Source organism: Kogia breviceps, chromosome 1 (assembly GCF_026419965.1).
Source record: "Kogia breviceps isolate mKogBre1 chromosome 1, mKogBre1 haplotype 1, whole genome shotgun sequence".
NCBI lineage: Eukaryota > Metazoa > Chordata > Mammalia > Artiodactyla > Physeteridae > Kogia > Kogia breviceps.
In genome coordinates this window covers 65,828,861-65,852,181 of record NC_081310.1, presented here as the reverse complement: position 1 = coordinate 65,852,181, position 23,321 = coordinate 65,828,861, and the positions used below count along the sequence as shown (strand labels likewise).

The window sequence follows — 23,321 nt, the reverse complement described above, 5'->3', positions numbered from 1 at the left end:
GACACTGCCTTCAGGTAGGGGGTCCTGTGCTTCCAGCTCCAGGCCCACTGTGGCTCCCCATTACTCTTGGTCGCCAGGCTGGTGGTCTCCACTGGGCAGTGACCAGGGTGGTTCTCCAGCCCACAGTCCCCGCTGTGGCTGAAGATGACACCCTAGCCCAGCAACGGGTCTGTCCAGCCTGTGTGCCACTCTGACTGTAAGCCCCGCTTCTGGGCCTTCTTCCCTGTTTATCTGCTACCCCCACCCCGCCCCAGGGGTTGAAATCACCTGAATCCCCTTAGACCTGAGTGCTGGACAGTTTCCCATGGAAAACCTGCCCTCCCCTCCCACCTATAACAACTCACTCACCTGACTCTTCTGTCCCTTCCCTCAGAGCCTTGCCTTCTTTGCCTCTGCCCTGCCAGTCTCTCTGGCCCTGTCCAACCCTGGGACAATAGACACAGCTAATGAGTAGGCCAGAGAGGATGCTGATTTACCAGCTGCGACCTCAGCCAGCCAAGGTGCCTTCTCCGCTGTGCCTCCAGTGCTGGGGACCCTCTGGGAGGACGCCTGGGAAGTGCCTCCTTTCCTCCCACTCCCTTCTGGTCCCCTCTCGCTAATACCTGATTGTTGCTGCTGAGCTGAAGATAAGCATCTAGGTAGCCATCATCAAAGAAAACCCTTCCTCCTGTCACACTTGGCAGACGGAGGGGAGGAGAGTGTGGAAGCATCCTCAGTCATTGCACATTCTTGTCTCTGCCCAGCAGGGCCCAGGAAGAAACTCGCTCTAGCCTAGCCTCTCTCAGCATCTCCGTTTCTAGGGCTGCTCGCCGGAGCGGCCAGGGAAGCGTGTGGGCCTGGCTGTAGGCCCTGTGTGAGGGTGAGCGTGCGTACCTGCTTGTATGAGGACCAGGGCCCACTTGAGAGTGTGACTAGCTTCCGGGGGCTGGGAAATGCAGCACCACTGCGCACATAGGAAGGGAAGCCCGCGTCTCTGCACTGCACAGAGTGGAATGACTTAACTTTAAAGGCATTTTCAGTTTTTTGATGATGCCTTTTAAATAGTCATAGCAAAGGGGAACCTTGCACTTGCCAGAAATTATTAGAAAATACACTATTGATAAGGAGCCAAAGCAGAGCAGTCCTATCCAGATGGACAAAATAGCTTCTCAGCGTTCCTTCCAGCAGCTCAAAACAGCAGGAAAAGCCCATGTGTGTTCCATGGCCACGGGAGCTGCCAGGCATCAGGCCTGAGAGGGAGCTCACCTTTGCCTTGTGGATCTCTCAGGCCCGTGTGTGTGTGTGTGTGTGTGTGTGTGTGTGTGTGTGTGTGTGTGTGTGTGTGTGTGTGTGTGTGTGTGTGTCTTGGTGGGTGGGATAGGCGAATTCCCTCAGGCTGAGCTCTTATAGCACTGAGCTTGCATTCCAGGCCTGGGGCCACCTTGGACTGAAATACATCCTTGAATACTGACTGAGAGGGAGAGCTTTTCCCACCTCACGTTTCCCCCCCCGCCGCCCCCCATGTCTGTGAGTTGACTGGGGTTTGGGGAATATAGCGCTATCTGCCTTGACCTTGTCCAGGAATCTCTGGAATGCATGGGGCAGGGTCAGCTGCCCAGTGTGACTTCTGTGGTCAGCACCCTCAGGCCCAGTAATGCCTCTGATCTTACAAATAGGGAAGTGACTGGGATCCCAGGAACAGTCCCTCCTTCTCTATGGGGGACTTGTAATATTGGAGTCCCCCCAGGGGAATGAAAGGGCTTTTGTTGGTCAGGCTCTTGTTGAGATGACTTAGGATCTCTTGATTCTTTCTTGAGAAAGGCTTTCTGGCAATTTTCTCTCTGGTTCCCTCCCTGCCCTGGCTCCCTTCTGGAGAGTGGGGATAGTATTTTCCTGATCTTCTGCAGATTTGAGATAAGGTAGGATATCACTCTTCCTTGAAAGTTAGAGTTACCTACTTATGTCTTAACCTCACTGCCTTCTGCCCCATCAGCAGTGACACTAGAAAGTAGACTGTGGTCAGATCACAGGAGATAGTGGGCAAGGAGGAGAGGCAGCTCTGTCTCTCTCTGATTTGCCCATCATTTTTCTCATACCCTAAGCTTTAGCAATACCGGAACTAAAGAGTAATAGGCCAGCCCTTTGTTAGTGTCCACAACCCTTCCGTAGAAGGAAAGACGGTCTATGGAAATGTTGTCATGATAGACTTAGTCCCTTAGGGCTGACCAACGACAAAGGGTAGCTTTGGATGGGAGATGAGGAAGTAAGGGGTAGTGCAGATTTGAACTTCTCTGAAGATTTATGCAAAAGAGCAGCCCAACCTGTGCCTCACTCGTGTCCTGGGGATTTCTGCATCTACTGTGGGCTGGGAAGATGGTGCTACTGAGCGCAGGCCACACTGTGAGTCTATCAGTGCCCTTTTCCCACATTCTAGTCAAAGGGAAAGGGCTTCGGGTGCCCAGACCCCAGACGTCCTAGAGAGAAAGGCAGTTACTACAAGTCAGGGTGGATTGGGGTAATCTGAGACTGTCGCTGGGCGGAGAAGAAGGGAGGAGAGGCCAGGGAATGAACAAGAGCTGAGAGCCCGGGGAGGGGGTGGCGGTGAAGGCAGGAAAGACGAACCGAGGTGCAAGTCTTGCCCACAGAGTGGGGATCGTTCTCTCTCTGTCCCTGGGTTTGGGTGGTGGCAGAACTCAAGCAGCCAGGAGAGGGGGTAATTTTGGAGTGAATAGTTGGGAATGGCAGGCTTCCCGGTGCTCCTGCAGGACAGGGCCCCGCAACCTGCCCACCTCCAAGGCCGGGGCTCCAGGCCTGGACCCAAGTGGTGCTGCTTGGCCTGTGCTGGGTGGTGCCTGACCTGGGACTCCATGTCATCCCTGGGGTCTGAGTGATTTGGTATGTGTCCCGTCTTCATCACTGCCTTTGGCTGTGTGCATGCTGGTGGTTTGAGCCACACAGACCATGAGAAGAAAATGAAACACACAGGCTTCATTCTCTTCCCTTGCCATGGTCCTGTTCTCTTTCACGGTGACCCGTCTGACCCAGTCCGTCCTGCTCGGGGAGGTTTCTGGTTACTCAGCGCCATCTCTTCTGCGGGCTGCCTGCCTTGCACGTGGGGCCGTGTGTCCAGGCTGGGGACGGCCACACCAACCAGACTTGGCTGTTTTACATTTCCCCCTTAGCTCCTCCCACGTCGCCCCCGACCACGGTGGGTGTGACGGGCACGGCGGGCAGTACAGATGCCACTGCCGCTGCTGCCACCACCGAAGCCACAACAGTCCCCACCGTCCCAGCTGTCGTACCCTCCACCATCGCCACCACCACCGTCGCCACAACTACTACAGCCACTGCCGCCGCCACCACCACGGAGAGTCCTCCCACCACCACCAGGACTAAGATTCCAGAATCCGGTACTGCCCAAGTCATCTGTGTGCCCGTCTCTCACCCACAGGCTTCCCCAGATAGGAGGGAGGTCTTAGATGGTGCTGGTCAACACCTCCCTTTGTTTCTGCTTTGAAAGCACAGGAGACGGGACTCTCAGTCTGGTGGCCTAGAGGCACAGAGCACCCGCCCCTATGGTGGCCTCCACTGCTCAGAGCCCCTGTCCTATAACCTCGGATCCCTGTTCTTTAACAGAGGGCCCCCAGGCTCCAGACTGTAGGGCTGCTTCCAACCACATGCTGAGGGATCAGCTTAGGGCTGAGCACTCCAGAAGGGGGAGAGTGGGGAAGGAAAGGGCCTGACACTGCCAACCAGCCTGAGAAGGCTCCTGTCTCCGCCATGATGCCCCAGCCTTGCAGCAGACGGCTGAGGAGTGGGGAGTGGCCAGCCACGCCAGGCAGCTCTGTCCCCAGAACCCTGCGCCTCCCTTGCACCTCTCTCTGAAAGATGCACTTACAGGCTTTTCTAGTCAGAGCTTCCAGGAAATGGTATTACCAAGGAGTCCTGTAATGCCAGAGAGTGCTCTGTGCCTCTCCCCACTCATATTCCCCACGCCCCCAGATATACACACGGAGGGAAAATCGCAGCCTCTCTAGGGGCCTGTGGTAAGAATCGATCCCAGGGCTGGCCTGCTGAGCCCAGAGAATGTGCTGTTCCTGCATCACGCGGCCAGGCCAGGAAGCTCTGTTCTTCCAGCATGAGGTGTCCCCCTCGGGAATCCAGCAGTACTTCTAAGAACTGACATCAAACACTCTTATTACCACGGAGGGAAGGGCCTCTAGCTTGTGGAGCCCACAGGCCAGCTGTAAAGTCAGCACGAAGCATCCAGAACCCTCCTCCAGCAGCTGTAGAATTGTAGGCCCCCTCTGTTTCCTGGGCAAGTCCCTTCCCCTTCCGAGGCCTCACTGTCACCCATCCCACCCCTCTTCTCTCAGCACTTGAATGAGGATAGAGGCTTAATGCATGTGTGAGTATCTTCTTCAATCCAATTACACGGAGTTGTGTGAGCCATAAGGGGAGACACGTGATACGTAGCTGACATTATGCTCCTCAGACCTTGAAAACACTGATTTGCTTTAAAGCTGCAATAACGAGAATTTAAACAGCATGCTCTGTAGGGAAAAGTGGGCTGAGAGAAACCTGCTAGGCTATGAGAAGCTGCCACTGGCAGTTTGGTGATGGGTGTTCTTTGGGTCCACAGTGAGGCTTCTTTTGCATTCAGGTGGGCCTCCGTGCCCCACTTTAATGCTCCGAGTTCACAAAAGAGATGTACCAAGAATGAAGACAGGGAGTGGGTCATGCTCCTGGAAGGATTGGCCTCGCTGCCACAGAGGACTAGCCTGTGGACTCTCAAATCCCAACTGCTAACTGAGCCTGAGATGCTGCGGGGGCCTGGCCACACTCTGACCTTATCCTTAGAGCTTGGGGGCTCCCCTCAACATCCTCATCTCCCTCAAGGCAGCAGAGTGGCTCTGTTGTCCAGGATTTTCAAAATGAAAGTTCATCTTAATTGTGTCTTACAAATTAGGAGAAAATGTTTCCTAAGTTTACTTTTTTGGGTGGTGAAATGGGACTTTTTCTTTGTCCTTAACTTGTCTTTTTCAGATTTCAAGGGATACGCCTTAAGTCTCACATCCCAGGAGTTGACAGGACAATCCATGCTTCCCCTCACTTCTTCCTCCTGTTTTTGTAGTAATTGATAGCTTTCCTTCTTGGCATCTTTCTTCGAGCTTTTCTGTTCTTTAGTGATCGTCATCGTGGTCTCTCTAGATGGCAGTGCCTTCTTCCAGCTCCCACCTCTAAATCATTTTGGTTTCCCATTGCTTGACCTTATCTAATAGCTCCCTAATCTCCATTACCTTTAAGACAGTCAGATTTGGGCCAGGGTTGTATTGGTGGTCAGACTGTCTAAACCCAAATTCTTTAGCTATTTCCAGGACCCAGGGCCCAGGGCTGAGGAGGGAAAATCTCAAGTCCCCAAATTATAACTGATCATAATTCATTCCCACTAGAAAGAGCCATGAGATTCTAAGGAGCTAGGATTTGGGCTGAGTTAAAGCAGCCAATACAGCGGAAATCTTTGGCAGATCAGTAAAGAAGGCTGCCTTCTGCCTTCCCCACAGAGAATGCCTCGTCCCATCAATGGAATCTCTTTCTAAAATGAATCATATTCACCTGGGGCAATTGACAACTGACAAGGTTGTAGTAGAGAAGGTGCTTCTTTGAAGTGGAGACCGGGAGATCTTTTATCACTTCCCCAGCCCTGCAGATTCAGTCACATGTCAAATAGATAATGAATAAATGCATCACCAATGTACTCTATTCATTTATTTTTGACAGGTGAGTCGGTGACAGTGCCCCCTTGCATGCTAATAAAATATAGAGGAGCCACACTTGTAAAGTCTTTGAAATATAAGCCTTCATGCTAGTATTCCACTATTAAATCTTTGCTGGGAAATGGGGTAATCAGACCACTGGGATGCTTGAAAAATGATTACGTTTGAAGATTAGTGCCATTCTCCTGTCCACAGGCTGTGATTTCAGGCAGGGTGATGGCTTTGATAAAGTAGCTCCCAGCTCATAGGAACTAGATAATTAATGTCTTCTGTGTTACCTAGAGGTCAGACCTCAAAGATACGGTGCTGAGAAGGCAACAGAGCAGGATTCTTCTGGTATCTGGACCACTGAACGCTGGGTGTCAAGAAGGAGTTATCTTCTCTGGTCCCCTCTAGCCCATGAAAGGGAGAGGAAGGATTCGTACCGTCTCTGCTTGGGGCCCTGGGGTTTTAGGCCCCAAGTCCCCTTAGAGAATCTGAGGCCATTTTTCAATAATTCAGCATCTTGTTGACCAAGGATGACCCCAGGGGCTCCTCAGACCAGAGTCACCCTTGTAGGTTGCCATTCTCCACCTCCGGTTTCAGGATCCCATTAAGGCTTTCCCCTGTTTGGTCCTGTCCTTTCTGCAAATCTCATCATGACTCTCGAGTGGCTTTTCAGGATACCCTCTCTCCTTCCTGTAGAATGTCTATAGTTGAAGGGAAAGAGGCTGGCACACCTGTCCCGCCCTGTCTGCATCCTAGCTAATGGGGCTTTTCACTGGCCCCTTTCGCTTCACTGTTCAAATCCACGACAAGGGACCTAAAAAGGGAATAAACCCAGGTTAGAGCCTCCAATGGCCTGGATCGAACCCACTCTTTCATTCCTACTCCCACCTATGTGGACACATAGTTTCCGGCTCTCCCTCACATACGGGTCCTCCTGACTATACTTGCTCGTACCTAGCCTGGCTACCAAGGCTGCAGCTTGGAGCTCTGTCGGGCCCTGTGCACAGCCACTTCCTACTCTACCCTTTCCTAGCTGCCCGTGTGTGTGTGTGTGTGTGTGTGTGTGTGTGTGTGTGTGTGTGTCTACACTGCTGCCTCCCTCCTTACCACTAACTCCTCTTCTAACCCCCCTACCAGCCCCCGATGAGCAATCCATCTGGAACGTCACAGTGCTCCCCAACAGTAAATGGGCCAACATCACCTGGAAGCACAATTTCGGGCCCGGAACTGACTTTGTGGTTGAGTACATCGACAGTAAGCATTCTGTGCGGGTGGCGGAGATGCCATTCAAAAGATCCCACGTGCTCCCCCAGGCTCAGGGAGGCCTTCCAGCCGCTTCATTGTGGCTTAATGAAGTCGACATGTGCTCAGGCGGCAGCGAGGTAGGAAGAGCAGACTCGAGGAGGAGGAAGGGGTTTCTGCGGCCGTTAGCGAAGGTCCAGGGGTGCCTTGCGGTGGGGGCGGCCTGGGTGAGGGGCCCTTCGTCCATTTCCTGCCCAGGATGAGGGTTCTGGTGGCCCCCAGATGAGCCAGATCTCACCTTTGCTTGGATCTCCTTAATTCAGGATCCAGATTCTCAGCTGTCTCCCCTAGACAGGCTGGGCCAGTCCAGACATGGGGTTCAACTGTGCTTTGCTCACAGAGGGACACTAGCTGCTCACAGGTCAGAGACACCGTCCAGGGTCACTCGTCTCAGCTGGTGGCTTGAGCTGAGCTGTTCATTCTTTACTGGATCTTGGGAGCAAGCGTCCAGATTTGTGAGGCTGTAAAGTGTGGTCAGGCTATCTGCCTTCTCTGAGTGAAGGTCCCTTTTCCTGAGGGCTCAGACCCACCATGCTGGCCTATTTGGCTTGTGCTGGAAATCCACCCGAAGCTCTTTGAGGGAGAACAAAGCCAACTCTTAGTTCTCTGCGGTTGGAGAGATATTCACATCCACAGAATCCAGAATTCCTAGTTTGGTCCGTACTTTTTCAGACACCCAGGCACTCGCTTCTCCTGATGTGTGAATTCACCACGCAGCGAGAAATGAGAGGGGAAACCAGGAGTGAGAGCTGAGAAGCAGAGGCCGTCTCACCTCCGGTTACCGTGAGGGATGCTGACTGGCTCTCTGCCCCTCTCCAGGATAACAAAGCGCTGGCTGACACCCTGAGAGCTTAAGGAAGCAGGTCATGATGTGCTAAGTGCTTAAGACTGGGGTGAGGACAGAAAACTTTAGGAGAGGGAACAGTGTCCTAGGCTGCAGGGCCATTGTGTAGGGGAGTCAGCATGTGAGAAAGCTGGTGGAGCTGCCCGGTGACCTCCAGGTCTGCAAGACAGCCTGGCCCCTTCCCCCACCCTCCATGCTTCTACCTTTGACAGGTGCCCAGGAGCCTAAGCACTGCCTCTCCAGCTCCTCGTGCCCAGCCTTAGGCTGACTGAGGTTTCTGTTCCCCAGGCAACCATACGAAAAAAAGTGTCCCTGTTAAGGCTCAGGCCCAGCCCATACAGCTGACAGACCTCTATCCCGGTATGACATACACGTTGCGAGTTTATTCCCGGGACAACGAGGGCATCAGCAGTACCGTCATCACCTTTATGACCAGTACAGGTGAGAGGGGATCTGGCCTGGCCGTCCCCTACAAGCATGGGGCATGTTCTCATTGTCCGCTTCCCGCTTGTCTCTTCTCCTCGGAAAGAAGACTTATCCTTCCATTCCTCATCTTGCATGATGTGGCTCGGCTCTTCTTATATGTCAGTCTGCAGCTCCCAGGAAGACAAAACGAGCCGAAAGTGCATGCCGGTAGATAGGAAACCGTGCTTCTGACCCTGTGGGGATGAGTGGGACGTCAGAGGGGAACGGAGGCGCTGTAGAATGAGGGCAGGGGAGACCACCTGGTCTCCACTGTGCTTGAACCACAAGGGCTTGGTGTATATGCAGACATGGTCCCTGTGTGTGGGTCTGGGGGCAGTGTGTCCTGGAGGCACAGGGGCTTGCTTCTCACGCGTGGGGTTAGGCGATAGGCCATCCCAGGGTCTGGACCCGAACTTCCTCCTAGGAACCAAACCAAGGATCAGCATGTATGTCACTGCCTTGCCACAGCCATCTGTTGTTTAAAAATTCGAAAGCGTATTACACCAGTTGTTTTGGTTTAATTTTGCCCCGAGTTTGTCGTGGCTTAAAAGTAGTTGACCTTTGGTCGTACTGGGGAGGGGAAGAAGCTTTCTAATCCTAAAAGAGCTCTGGATCTATCAGGGCTGTGGATAGGGAAGCTTCTTCACTTGTACCAACTGCGGCTCAGTAACGGGTACGAGGTTCAGAAATCTCTCTGTTGGTCAGGGAGGCTGGCAGTCTGGAGACCGTGAGGACACTAGCTTGTCTGTCTGTGTGTCTCTTTAAAATCAGCCAGGCAGGCCAGCCAAGTGGCCAGTTTGCTAAGCCCTGGGGTAAGGATGAGTGTGGGGGAAGAGACTGAGAAAGGAAAGCACCAGTCCCTTCCTCAAGGCACATCCTAATCAGATGCAGGTTACTAGGCACAGGATAAAGGAGAAAACACACAATGGTTTCTATGAACTTCTGAATGTGGACTTCAGTATGTATTGCTCTCCCTGTGCCTGGCTTGACGAAGCTGATCTTGGTAGCTTGCATCTTGAGAGTCACTGCCCATGTGTATAAGGGCCTCACTCCACCCCTCCTAGCCTGGTGCCTCCTGGTCTGGGTGTCCCGGCCTCCTCCCTGTGTCTCTGCCTGTCCTGTGCATTCCCATGCCATCAAAACCCGGGGAGTCTGAGAGTCCGGCTGCCTGCTTGAGGCTAACCAGGCCAACTCAGGCAGGATGTCCGTGAGAAGCCAGGTCATCCTGGGAGCCAGGCCAGGGGAATGGACAGTTGACCAAGCAGAGCAGGTGGCTGGACTCTGTCTGACCCAGTCGGGGTCCCAAGCTGTTGCTCACCAGTGGGTGCATTTGATTTTGCTCATTACAAACGAGTCCAGCACCGAGGCAGAAAGCAAAGATGAGATCTGAGGATAGCGTTCCATCCTAGGGATTGCAGCAAAAGCCAGCTCAGCCTGCTTTCAGACTTTGACTTCTCTCAGAGCTGAGCCCTGGGACTGTGGGTGAGGGTTAGGGAGAAAGAGCCAGAGCAAAAAGGACCAGCCCTTGCCCTGGGGTATGTCCCAATCTGCTTTGAGATATGAAACTTGCAATACAGAAAAATAATAATAATGATTGATAATACACTTCTGAATATTGACTCAGGTGTTCATTTCTCTTTTCCTGTGGTTGCTGTGGAGAAACTGATCCCATAACTTGCTTTCAGAGTGATTGAGGCCTTCAGCACTTGCATGTTTTCCCAGTTCCTCCCAGTGCAAGCTGGAGAGGGCAGGTATGACCCTCACCCTGAGTACATACTGCCCACTTACCTCACTGGCTGGCTGGAAATGACTATGTGCAAACCACATAGAGAAGGAAAATATTTCCACTTTCTGAAGTTCATGTGTGTCTGTGAGTGTGTGTTCAGATCCTTTGAAAACACACAAAGGAGTGGCTGGACTCCAGAGTCAAGTTCACACAATCTCCCAGGTCCCTATGTGTCATCAACATAAGTTTATGATCATCTCTGGGCCCAACCACTAGTCATTTAGGCAACCACAGGCCATCACTGTAGTCTATAGACTCCAACATGCTACAGTGGTTCAGGAAAGAAATGGGAGAAAACCACAAGGAATGCTAACAAGCTCCCTGACTCTCACCAGAAAGATCCCACATGGGAAGTTAATCACCTTCTTGAAGCTTTTGAAGCCAAAGAGACCCGAGAGACCACAAACACATAACCCTGGCCTCCAGGAGACCTGCCAGCTCTTACATCCTGGGGCGGGTGGGATGGGGGGCTGACGGGGGCCAGCGAGACAGACAGCAAACTGCCTTAGACCTCAGGGACTCCGGGAGGAGGGACATTAGGGGACCTACTTGTATTTGGCCTCTTTTCTGCTGTGTTTGGGAGAAACCCAGGATGGAGCGAGGTGAAGATGGAAAGGTGTAAAATGATGCTTAAGTGAGAGCAGGCAAGCTAAACTGCATTTGAAGAAAGTCCATCCCTGTTATACTTGTTCATCTGCCCTATTTCTGAAATATAATTTTTTTGCTGACTTTGAGTGACTGGCCTCTCTCCAATGGCCAAACCAATTTCCTCCTGATTAGAGTTAGGAGTTATGGGAACTGTCTGCCTTGCAGGTGAATTGCCCATTTCTGAGCAGGATTGTAGGGTATGGTGCGGAAGGCACACAAAATATGGCCTTTAGGCCAGAGTAAGAGTTATTAGGACCTGTGTGTACCCAATGAACGGGTGCTGTTCTGGCTTCCGTTAGCTACAGCGAAGGTGGTGAGTGTAAATATATGCTGGTCTTGGGATGTTGCTATTACTGTGTCCATTAGGAATTTGGAAACTTGTTGAATGGATCGATTAAGAGTGGTGTTAGACAAATGTAACTGCCCTGAAGCCTTGCAAAAACGCCTTATTCCTCTCAGAGTCTGTGTATGGGGTCACATTGTGAGTGAGATCATGTCCTAAATTTCTTTTGGTTCTTGAGAAACTAAGTCATTTTGATGGGGTCTGGTTGAGCCCACCTTACCCCAGATCCCACTGGGTTTTTGGTTTCTTTGTCTGTTTTTGTGTATCATTGACACTGATGAGTTTTAGGCGTACATCATAATGATTTGATCTATGTATATACTGCAAAATGATTATCACTGTAGGTTTAGTTAACATCTATCACCAAACATAGTTACAAAATCTACTTGGTTTTGAACAGCCTTCTGTGTCCAAACTTCACAGAAATTTCTTTGATCTTTTCAGTGAGGACTGAAGGTAACATTTGAACTTTACACGGTGCTGTCAGGAATGGAAAGCTACATTTAATTTGTAAATTGCCCGTATGGCCACTTTCCCTGGAATTGTGACTTTCTCTCCCAAGAGAAAGGAGTCTGGTGGGAGACGGCTATCAGCAAGATGGTGGAGCAAACAGGTCACTGCAGACTTTCAGACCAACTTCTCTGCAAAAGGTGGTGACCAGCATCCAAACAAAAGTTGAAGTGACTCCTTCATCTCAGTGCCCAGGTGGCACATGATCAAGGCAATATCCATGTGACCCTCCAGCTGGTATCAGGAAAAAATGAAAGAGCTACCCCAGGTTAACCATAGTATATTAGCATTAAATTGGTCATTAATCAATAAGTAGTCAATGACTGCTTGTTAGGTGGCCAGCATCATGCTAAGTATGAGGGGGCCCAAGGAATCCCCTTTCCTCAAGCTTTAATAGTATCATTGGACATCAGAACACAGGAAACAGAGCAATTAAATGTTACATTGTGCAGAGTAAATAGGGGTGAAGTGGGAGTTCAGAGATTGGTGTGAGCTGGAGGAATGGGAGATTCAGGAAGGAGGGGGTACAATGTGGAAAGGTGGAGGGCAAGAAGGGGGGCAATCCAGGCTGTCTGGGGCAGGATGGGGAGGATGCAGGGAGGGGCAGACCAGAGCACCTGGCATGATGGAAGTGTTCTGGGAACATGATAACATGATGTGTCATTGTATCCTTGGGATCTGATGGACACTGGGGTGAGGGGACTCCTTTAGAATGGGGCAGTGACGTGCATATGAGAGACATTTTGGAAGGAATAAAATGATAGCCCTTAGAGATGAGTCGTGAAGCCACTGGCAGAAGCAGCGGGGCAGGAAGGGGGCAGAGGGGACCATCCAAGGAGATGTCAGGAGCAAGCCCTGGGCTTACAGTGCGGAACCAGCTGGAAGGACAATGAGAGATGAAAAAAGGATCACCAGTTGGAAAGGCAGGACTGGAGAGCAGGTGAGAGTCGGAGTCAAGGGTGTCGAGGTAAGTCTGGGATAGATGCCCTCAGTGATGGTGGATGAGCACTGAGTACAGAGGGGCTCGAGGTTAGCGTCTTGGGGGCAGAGAAAGGAGTTGGCAGGAACTGGAGATGATGGAAGATTAAAGAGTTTACCTATAAGAGGATAGTGCATACACTAGAGCCAAAAAGTCTGCCAGGTTCCTCAAGGGTTTTTTGTTTTAAGATACAAGGAGCTTCAACGTGCTTAACAGCAGAAGGGAGGAGACAGCACAGAGGAAGAAATTGAAAATGCTAGAGTTTTCAGAGATCCTTACAGGATTGAGCCACCAAGGAGGTGAGGCATCGGGTCCCTTCAGAGGGGAGAGAGGAGAGCCCTACTGGACAAAGAAGGAAGGGACAGTCATGGAGGCTGTGAGGTTTCAGTGGTCTCCAGAGTGGAGCAGGTGAACTCGACCACTGAGACACTGACTCAGAGAGAGGGTCACATGGGGGCAGCGAGAAGGGGAGGGGGAGCAGTTGGGAGGGGCAGTGAGAAAGGAGTGGAAGGGTGGCCAGGCTGCAGAGAATGTCCGGTCGAAGTATGACTTAGTGAGTCTGTGAGGGGCCTGGGTCTTCATCTTCCTCCAGCAAAGCTCAGGGCAAGCACAAAAAGATGCAGTAATTGCCAAGGGGACCCACAGCTGGCAATTGAGTCGCATGCTGGAATGGGTGATGCAGAAGGGAGGGCAGCGTAGAGTTTGAGGGAAGCAGAGACCCCATCAGGCCAAGAGGATGAGTGGACTGAGCGAAGGGAAGGAAGTCAGGAAGCAGATGTGAATCAAGTGCCTTGATGTTCCAGGCTGTGTCCCAGAACTGGGGACACGACAGTCACCCTGACAGTCCCTCGTTCTAGGAGCTTACTTTCCGGGTGGAGAGATGAGAGTGGAGTAGTGAAGAGCACAGACTCAAGCTGTGACGGCCAGGGGTCACAGCTCAGCTCTACCACTTACCAGCTCTGGGCCCCTAAACAAATCACTAACCTCAGTGCCTCAGTTTCCCCACCTGTGAAATAGGGGTAATAGTAAAAATCTACCTTATGGGGTTGTTGTGAGGATTAAATTAGATAATCATGGGAAAGCACTTGGAGTCATGCCAGCCCATAGGACGTGCTTATAGGTGTAAACTGTTAGTAGTAGTAAGATAGCAAATGGTTATAAGTGCTATGAAGAGGGTAAATTTGAGCCCTCACATAGAGAGTGGCTGGGTGGGGCAGAGGGCTTTTGCCTTAGCTGGGAAGTTCCAGGAAGGCCTTTCTGAAGAGATGAGCTTTGCTGAGGCAGCCATCTGAAAAAAAGAGCAGCAGATGCAAAGGCCCTGAGGCAGGAGTGGGAGTGGCCAGTGTGGCTGGAGTATCCAGGGTGTGGGGAGATTGGACTGATGGAGCCCAGCAGCTCAGGATAAGGAATGGATGGTTTTTCCTAACAGTAATGTGAAGCATTGGAGGTTGAAGCGTGGATGTGATCTGATCCTGCAAGGGGTTTAGGAAGACCTCTCTGACCCTGTGCAGGAAATGGCCTTCGGAAGCAGGAGTGGAAGCAGGGATGGGGCTTTTGCCCCACAGCGTACCTGGATCAGGGTAGTCACAGCCATGTTTCCATGGGACTCAGCTGCTTTCCATCCTGGGCTGCCTGGGCAGCCAGAGCACAGAGAGCGTGGAAGGTCTTGTTCATCAGTCTTCACTGTTTATTGAGACCCATCTTGGTGCAATGCCCTTGGCTAGATGCTGAGAATGCTATAAAGACACTTTCTCTGCCCAAGAAGAGCAAAGGGTCGACGGCACCCAGATACGTGCCCCACAAAATGGTGTGTGATGCAAACCCTAGAGTACGGCACGGGCCCAGGGTCCATCCTCTGTGCCTGTGCTTTTCTCCGAGGAGGCCCTGAGCTTCGGCTCTGGCTGCGTGGCTCTCAGCGCTCCTGATACTGTCTGGCTCTCCCAGAGGCCACTCCGCTTGCTCTGCTGGCCCCAGGGTTACCCAGGGTCTGTTCTGCCCCTGGGATACTTCCTGTCCTCCACGTCGTGGTTTCCATGGAAGGCTGCTTCTTTTGTTCTCCAGTCCATAGAAAGGAAGAGGGCAAGTGACTCCTACCCACCCCACACCTTCTGATCTCTAACCTTAGCTGTTGGTTCTCCAGGACAACATCAGATCTGCTTCTGGTCTCCAGGCCCGCCCATCTGCCCCTCGCGTCATGAAGGTGCCTGCCCACTTTGAGACAGGTCTCCACATGTCCAGGCAGGGACAGCGAGGGGCCCACTATCGCAGGGGTCTCCACGTATGGAAGTGGTCTGGAAGCGGCAGCATGGGGTGTGCTGAAGGCACAGCCCTGGCCCTAACCTCGCCACCGGCCCACCTGGGCTACCCACACAGGGACTGTCTTTGTCGTCAGGGAGCCCACAGTGCAGCTGGGGAGACACGAGGAAGCACAGGGCATCCTGGAACTGTACTCCACCTGCGACCCACTGCCGGGAAGCCCAATTGGCTTCAGGGCCGTACTCGTGGGACAGGCTGCTGCTCTGTGCCTGTGCAGGCCTGCGAAAGCGTTCTTCCAGGGGTTTTGCCATGTGACCACTGGCCTTGCTCCCTGACCGGTAGCGTGCCGGCTCAGCCCTGCGGCTCATTCGTGGGAAATCATAGTCAATCCCTGGCCTTCCCTCATTCCCCACCAAGGCTGTGCCCAGCCATCGGGTTTGCAAGAATGCCATGCCTCAGCCTTAGGAGACTTCCCTTCCTAAAGGGCCTGTTCAGCCTTCCGCTGCTGATTCTGCACCCTGTACCCCTTTCCTGTGCCTCTTTTCTGACCTTTTGACCTTGACTTCTAAATTATTTTCTCTTTGTCCCTGTAGTAGGGTTGGGTAGTTTGGGCCAGAGAGCTGCTGGGTGGTACCGTTAGGCCGCAGGAGGGACCTGGACATGAAATAACTGAAGTTCTCCCCTCCCTTCCCCCTCCTCCCCTCCTCCCCCGTGAATCATTCACCATGTGTTTGCTTCTGCCCGCCCCCCCGCCAGCCTACACCAACAACCAGGCGGACATCGCCACCCAGGGCTGGTTCATTGGGCTCATGTGTGCCGTCGCCCTCCTGGTACTGATCCTGCTCATCGTCTGTTTCATCAAGAGGAGTCGAGGCGGCAAGTACCCAGGTGAGATGTGTCAAAGGAGTGGGCTTGGGGGACAGGGCCAGCAGGCTTTCCTGCGAGTCACCAGGTCCCCTGCCAGGTCCAGGCGGCTCCGTCCTCTCAGTGAGCACAGCCCTTGCCAAGCTTGGACGTACAGTCTTCTTGCCTGTTCTGTGCATCTTAGAGTTGCCAGAAAGCACTTGAGTTAATTAAGTTCGCCTGAGGTGGGGGGATGGAGCAGTCCAGGCAGCCAGAGAGGAGATGGAAAGAACCCTGGCTCCCGTTAAGAATGACCTTCCCTCCCCTTGACTCACCACCCATCTGCTCAGTAATTGGCTTTTTTCAGCCTGAATCTCATTAGGATCCTATGTCCCAGTGAAGTGGGAAGGAGAGATGCATTTTCTGTAACCGTAAGAGAGAGACCGGAGTGGAGAGAGGTCTGGATGGAGGAAGCACATGCATGAGAGAGGCCACAGAGCTGGGCTCTCAGCATGGCTGGGTTGAAATCACAGATATACCAACAGAGGGTCAGTTGCTCCTAGTGAGGAGCAGGCAGAGGCTGAGGGGTGGGTTGCACTGAGAGGGACCCTCAGTCCTTAAAGGGCTTTGAGCTTTTCTTGAGCCCCAGAGCAGTATTTCTTTTCTGTGGCCTGAAGATCCTCCAGCCCAGACAAACCAAGGTCAAGGACAAGGACTTCTGGCTTTTTTGTTTCTGGAAATATTGACTGTTTTTCAAACAGGGATGAGAAGGCCATCTGTCTGTGATGGAGTGGGTAGGGTGACAGGAGACAGGATAATGGATGACCCTGAGAGCGAAAATCTGGCTGGATTGCACAATGAAATTGCTCCCTGCCCCCAAAGCCATCGCCAGACACACCCCATGCTCCCAAGTGCCGGCTTCTGCATATCTCTGTGAACACATCCTCCTCCACGATCCCCTAAAACTCAACTCAAAGAGAGAGGAGATTCTGTTTTATTTTCTTCCCCTGGCCCGTGTGCCCTCAGACCCTAGAATTCTGAAGAGTTATGCCTCTCCTTCAAGTCAGGGAGGGCAGGAAATTATACTTCTTTATTGGTGAATGATGTTTTCTTTCACTTTGTTGTGCTGTGTTGGGGCTGGTTTTCTTCTGTAAGACAGAAAGGCGGAGGTAGGAGAAGGGCAGCCTTTCTGCGCTTACCCTCTGTTCCAGGTGGAACTGATGCACCTGAGAACTGATCAGATAAACTCTGAGCCTTCCTCTGCCCGTTCCAGAAAGTTCTTCTTACAGCTAATCTCCCTTCCTCCAGCTCCAAGGGAAGCCTCCCATCCATTAGGAAGATGAGTGAACCAGGAGCCTTGAGGCCAGGGCTCCAGTCTCCACCTTAAACTTTGTTTAGTTGCTAATTAGTTATGTGACATCTTCAAGGCCTCAGCTTCCCTCCCCTAAAATAGGGGTGATTATCCTGCCTCGTACCTCAGAAAGAAACAAAGTCCCTCATCTCAGTGTCTTCTGCGTGCCAGGCTCTGTGCTGGGTGCTAAGGATACTAGAAGGAGAGGTGACCTCTCCCTCAAGGACAGTGCAGCTGGCATAGTAGGAGGATCACAGCACAAGACAGGGCCCGGGAGGGATGCTGACGCATCACAGAGGAGACGTGGAAAGAGGGAGTCGCACAAACAAGTGAGGTCACAGTTAAGAGAGCACCTTCCGTTCCAGAGGTGTGTGTGGCGTGTCCTGTCTGCCCAGGGCACTCTCTTAGGAGCTTTGAAGAAACACACAGTCCCCACCCTGGAGAAAAGAACTGGCATTCTGTTACAGGCAAAATAAATGTGCACAAATAATTATAACACTGAGCCAGATTAAGAAAGGTGCCAAGGAATTCCCTGGTGGTCCAGTGGTTAGGACTTGGCACTTGCACTGCAGGGGGCATGGGTTCGATCCCTGGTCAGGGAACTAAGATCTAGTATGCCACGTGCTGCAGCCAAAAAAAAAAAAGAAAGGTGCCAAGGATCACATCCATTTGGTGTTTGGAGAAGACCTCATGGGGAGCTGGGTGGGGGGAGATTTCAGTTGTCAGTGGAGATGTAAGAAAAGCCCCAGTGACGGGGAGGAGGAAGCAGAATTCACTTGGCACCTGATCAACTGTGGGAGGCAAGCACAAGGGGAACATGGATGGGGCCTTGTTAAGAGGGAGAGTCATAGAACCCAGAGGCGGCTTCTTTGGCTGTACTTCGGGGCCCCGCAGAGCAGGAACACGCTCAATCATCACGTCTGTGTCTTTGCTTCCCTTACTGACCAAGTGCGAGAAAAGAAAGATGTTCCCCTTGGCCCTGAAGACCCCAAAGAAGAGGATGGCTCCTTTGATTACAGGTGCGCGATCTCCTTGACTCCTGTTCACACAGAGCACATCTTGTCAGGTGGGTTCTCCTCACCCACCCTGAGGCAGCCCCCTTCCCTCAGAGCTGCTCAGCTGGGCTGAGACGCTACTGCACGGATCTCTTCTCCCATCAGGCTGTCACCTCCGCCTCTGTGACAGCACCCCCCATCCCCCCGGGGACGGGGAGCACTGCCCAACACACACTCATTCGATGAACAGCATTTCATTCATTCAACTGTACAACTCAGATTTCTTGCATTCTTTGTATGTGTGTTTCCACCTTTTCGCTCTGAAAGCACACCCAGGCCCCCCTTGCTGTGAAATGAGCTCTGCTCTCAGCTTCCTCTCTGCCTACACCACACCTTAACTCTGAAGATGATGACCTGGGGAAGTTGTATTGTCTTTAAAACTCAACTAGGTGAGGGATGAAGGGGGCGTGGGGAGGTGTTCTAGGCCTTTTCCTCAGGAACTAGAATGACTTCTCTGGGCTGCAGCTTGGAATAGGCCTTGGAGAGGCATTTGGTCCAGTGCCTGTGTCCCAGATGAGAAGACCAAGGCCCAGGCTGGGAAGTGACCTGGAAGATTCCTGTACTCTCCACTCAATGAGCTAGTGCAGGACTGGAGAGCCCAGGGGCCCAACGTCCAGCTACCAGCGTCCAGCCACGGCCACTGTCCTATGCCCATGTTCCCTCTCAGATCTGGACGGGCATTTGTATCTGGCTTCACAAAAGTTGTAATCTGTCCATTTTATTGGCAAGTATGCGTTGAGTAAAGGAATGGTGCACGGTGAGTCATGGAGGCCTCTTTCCCAGGCCAAGTGCAAAGGGAGGAAATGTGTGGGACTGGAGCCCTCCTTCCCCACCCCCACCAAGTCACTCTCTGGGGCCAGGTCACCCCGTCCTCCTCTGACCTCTCCTTATCCTATCTTGGGCCTCTGCCACTCTACCCATCTCTCAAACAGGATCAGATCAATGGTCAGCAGAGCCTCTGCCCACACAAGAGCCCGTCTGGCGGCTTATAGACCCTGTCTATCCATCCAGTTCATGCGTCCTCAGGAGCCTCCCAAAGAACAAGCACGAGAGGTCCCTCCCCAGGCTGTCCTCAGCACCCTTGGTGGGGCCCAGCTTCCCCATGGGCCAGGAGCTATCCTCTGGCCATCAGTTCCAAAGGCCCTGGGCCTTCTCTCCCCAGGCCCTCAATGCAGCGTGAGGAAGGGTGAGGACCTCCTCAAATACAGGGCCAGGTAACCTGCGCTATGAGAAGCCACTTCCTCAGGTACCTCTCCTCCACCAGACACCAAAGCTGTTGGGCGAAAACACCTACCTCCTCACCACCCCAACCCCCTGACCCACCGACACTGAGGCTGGATACACATATACTGGTGCACGCACGCACAGGCTTCCACGCCATGTGTATACATGTACACGTGTACACATGGTGTGTGTGGGTGTACACCCACATGTACACACACGTGCGCACGCACATACACACCCCTTGGCTTCGGCTCTGGGGAGGCCTGCGGCATCCATCCTAGAGCCCCCACTTGGATGAGTCCAAGAGTCTGAAACTGGGAAAGGGGAGAAATTAATACATTAGAGGGGAAACCAGGTTTCTGGGTGGGACAGGCTGGGGGGCCTGTCCCACCCAGCTTGTCTGGGACCTTGCTGCCCAGGCACCTCTCTGGTGTGTCTCTCTCTGCTTCTCTCTCCCTTGTCTGTCCACCTGGGCCTCAAAAGTCTCCTGGGAGGTAGGCTAACAGGTGGCTGGACCAGGGGGCCACAGTCATGGGGTTTCTTTCAGGCTTCCCTTAGGAGAGGTCTGTGCTTTCCAGACCTAGATCCTCTTCCCCCACAAGAACCTGACACACTAAGGACCCCTCCCACCCCCACTGGGCCACCCTGTTCAGTGATTGCATTTTAGCTTGGGGGCCTGGAATTCCTGAGAACCACATAGACACAATCGTCACTCCCCTGCAGGGGGAGTGGAGGGCCCTGGGGAGAGGGTGCCTGTGAAAAAAACTGGCAAGTGGGGTAAGGAGCCTTGTCATTAGAATTTGCTGGTTCTCAAAACGTGAATTCCACCCCCTGAACAAATACAGCTTAACCCCAGACACCCACGTCCCTCACTCAGCTGCCTCTCCCACAGCACTGCCGTCAGAGAACACAGTTAAGCAGGGTAACGGGCCGCATTCACTCAGCTCATGGGGGCAGTGGGCTTATGGGCTTCCATCTCCTGACGCCTAGCTGCTCTGGCTCGTGGCCCTCCCCCGACAGCTGTCTGACCAGCGCTGCGGTTAGAAGTGAGAACTCACTGCCCACTCTAATGGCAGCTCAGCCGGTGGTTTGCCACAAGCCCAGGAAGGGCTAAGTGTGGCCTGGGGCAGGGGAGTCGGGGGGGGTGGGGTGGCATCTGCTCAGACTGCCTGGCACCGCTGTGGTCCTGCCTGCCGGGACCCAGATGCCCACTGCTGGTCCGGCTGGCCCCCTGCCGGGACCTCGTTTCTCCTCTGAAGTGCAGCCAGCTGCACCTGGTCCCCGCCTCTGAGCCTAAAAGAGCCAGGGGAAGGGTTGTGGTGCCTGAGCAGATGCCGGCCCACTCGGGGTATCTCACTTCCTGGGGGCACAGCAGGCACCCCAGTGGGTAGATGCCACTTTAACTACCAGCTCTCGGAGGGGGGCTGAGCTGGATCCTCTCTGAGCCTTGCTGGTTTTGTCTCAAGTTGCTGGCCCCTCCGGTCTCATTTGCATGCCCCTCCCTCCTCCCTCCATCACTTGCTAGCCCTGAAACAACAGCATCTGTTTGTGGATAAACCAGAGCTGAGAGGAACACCACAGAGAAGGGGAAAGGCAGGGAGAGCTTTGTCCCTTTAAGGCCCAGATGCTTGCTTTTTGTCAAGGGCAGAGTCTTTCCAGAGACAGTCACAGATCACAGAGAGTCAAAGCTAGTTGAACCCTCTTGATGGAGGGACTAAGGCCCACTGAGAAGGAAGGGCTTTCCCAAGGCCACAGAACCACACAGTGACACACATGGGACCAGAACTCCAAGCCCTTGACTGCCCTTTGACCCTTCCTGTCCCCCTGGTCTACAAGCGGCTGGCTCTGCCTCACCATGGGATAGCGTCCTCTGCCTGCTTCCACCCCGGAGAGCGACCCAGCTTCCCAGAGAGGACCCCAGACCTGGCGTCCAGGAGTGTGGGTCCAGCCCAGCTCGGCACCAGCTTGCCCCTCGCCTGGGAGACAATGCCGTCCTCTCTAGGCCTCAGCTTCCCTTCTGCAGAACTGGCCGGACAGGGAGGGGAGTGAAGGCTGGTCTGGGTCATCCCTGAGGGCACGTCCTCTCCGAGCTGCGTGGTACGCGTGCCTGGCGAGAGGCTGGAGGCCTTCGTCCGCCCGGCCTGGGTTTGGGCTGTGCTGGGTGGGCCAGCCCTCACTCTCTGTCCTCTGTCCATCCAGTGACGAGGACAACAAGCCCCTGCAGGGCAGCCAGACGTCCCTGGATGGCACCATCAAGCAGCAGGAGAGCGATGACAGCCTGGTGGACTATGGCGAGGGCGGCGAGGGACAGTTCAATGAGGACGGCTCCTTCATCGGCCAGTACACAGTCAAAAAGGACAAGGAAGAGACAGAGGGCAACGAAAGCTCAGAGGCCACTTCTCCTGTCAACGCCATCTATTCTCTGGCCTAACAGAGCCCCCCAGGCACAGCCACTACTTTGCAAGTAGAAGGAGGGGAGAGGGGGAAACGAGCCACTGCAGACCGACCACAAAGCCACCACCACCTTCAGGGACAAGGGTACAACATGGGAGTCTGCCAAGCTGTGAGGACCAGTGACCACCCAGCCAACCGCAAGCCCCCTCCCGATGACCCCCCCGGGGTGCCACCGGTGGGCGAGCTGGAGCCATGGCTAAGCTCAGCTGGAGGGAGCCCAGGTCCCAGCCACCCCCCAGCCTCTACCCACACTGCCTGCCCTTGACCTCAACACACACACTCACCAGTTTCTGTTGGTTACGATACTTACTCATTGTCTTTATTTTTGCTTTTTGGGTCTTCTCCTCCAGACCCAACATCTCCATTTTCTTTTCCTTTTGAAGAAATGTCCCTGGAAAAAAAGAAAGAATAGGTGGATTCTCCCCCAGGAAACTGCAAAGATAGGCAAAAAAAGGACTGATCCGTAAACGAACATATAGAAAAGCTATAGTATTCAAACCGTGGCTGGGCCAATGTATTTCCGAAGGATGCCTTTCTTGCCAGATGCCTCCCCTGGCCCCCAACCCATCCACCTCAGCCTTGTCAGTTCTTGAGCTGGGCTTGGCTCCTTTCTGGAAAATGACAGTATTTTTGGCAGGGAGAGGGTAAGCAGGCCTCCTTGCCTTGCTCTGGTTCATTTGGGAGGTGGGCTTATCTCTTGCTCCTCTCTCTTACCCTGCCCCTTCCTCTGGAGTGTCTGAGACAAAAGCTGTACTGACTGAAGGAGTTTAAGGAACAGGAGTGGGAAGGACTTCAGCTCCAGTGACTGTGTACCTCAAGCAGAGGAAAACCAGGCGTCTGTCCCTAGGGAGCTGTGCCCACCTCCAGAGAGAAGGAAAGGGCTAGGTTTGGACTTCCTTCCTCCCCATCAGTGGAACTCAGGATGTGGGAGAGAGGACCACACCCACTGCATCCAGAGTAGAGGGTGCCTCCCACCTGGTCAGGGTCTGTGCTGCTGCCCTCCAGGAGATGGACCCCTGCGATGTGAAGGCTGTGCTGGTGTGCTTGGGGGTGGAAAGCACTGCTCCCCCTTTCGTCTCTAGCAGATAGCAGCTCCTGTATGATGTTGAAACTGGTGTTTTATGGCGTGTGGATGGGGCCCTGCTGCCCCCAAGACTGAGCCAGTGTGTCCTTTCCTTAGGGTATTTACCTATCAGGAGACCCCGCCCCCACACCCCCCACCCACCGCCGCAGGAACCGGGCACTAACAGTGCTGTAAAGCCTGGCCTGGGAGTGCTCTTTGTATGCCTTATGCAGCTCTCACCTGTCCCTGCAGTTCCCAGGTTCCCAGCCCCTCCCTGCAAGCCTTGAAGCCTCCAGTGACATCTGTCTCAAGGAGAATGGGGCGGCCTGTGCAAGCGTCACAGCAGAACCAGAAGCAGCCACTCAAAATGTGCCCTGCAGCCCGTTGCCCCAGATGGAGACACTCGCAGACCTGCAGTTCTCTGAGACCCAAGGCACTGCCTTCATGCTCCCCA

General features: G+C 53.4%; 1 protein-coding gene across 18 annotated transcripts in view; it reads left to right on the top strand.

The window, feature by feature from the left end:
* The window catches only part of NFASC (neurofascin), a 185,382-nt gene extending 163,183 nt beyond the window's left edge, over nt 1–22,199 (top strand). For 8 of the 18 annotated variants that reach the window (XM_067033391.1, XM_059081656.2, XM_059081503.2 and 5 more), the window contains 3 exons: nt 15,634–15,765; nt 18,021–18,090; nt 21,550–21,870. In XM_067033391.1, the coding sequence (XP_066889492.1) occupies nt 15,634–15,765; nt 18,021–18,090; nt 21,550–21,781 (434 nt within the window). In that variant the 3' untranslated portion in view covers nt 21,782–21,870. Of the gene's footprint in view, nt 1–3,161; nt 3,390–6,881; nt 6,999–8,178; nt 8,332–15,633; nt 15,766–18,020; nt 18,091–21,549 lie in introns of all 18 variants that reach the window. The other 10 variants (XM_067033363.1, XM_067033381.1, XM_067033358.1 and 7 more) reach the window with 4 other exon arrangements.
* Nucleotides 22,200–23,321: the final 1,122 nt, after the last annotated feature.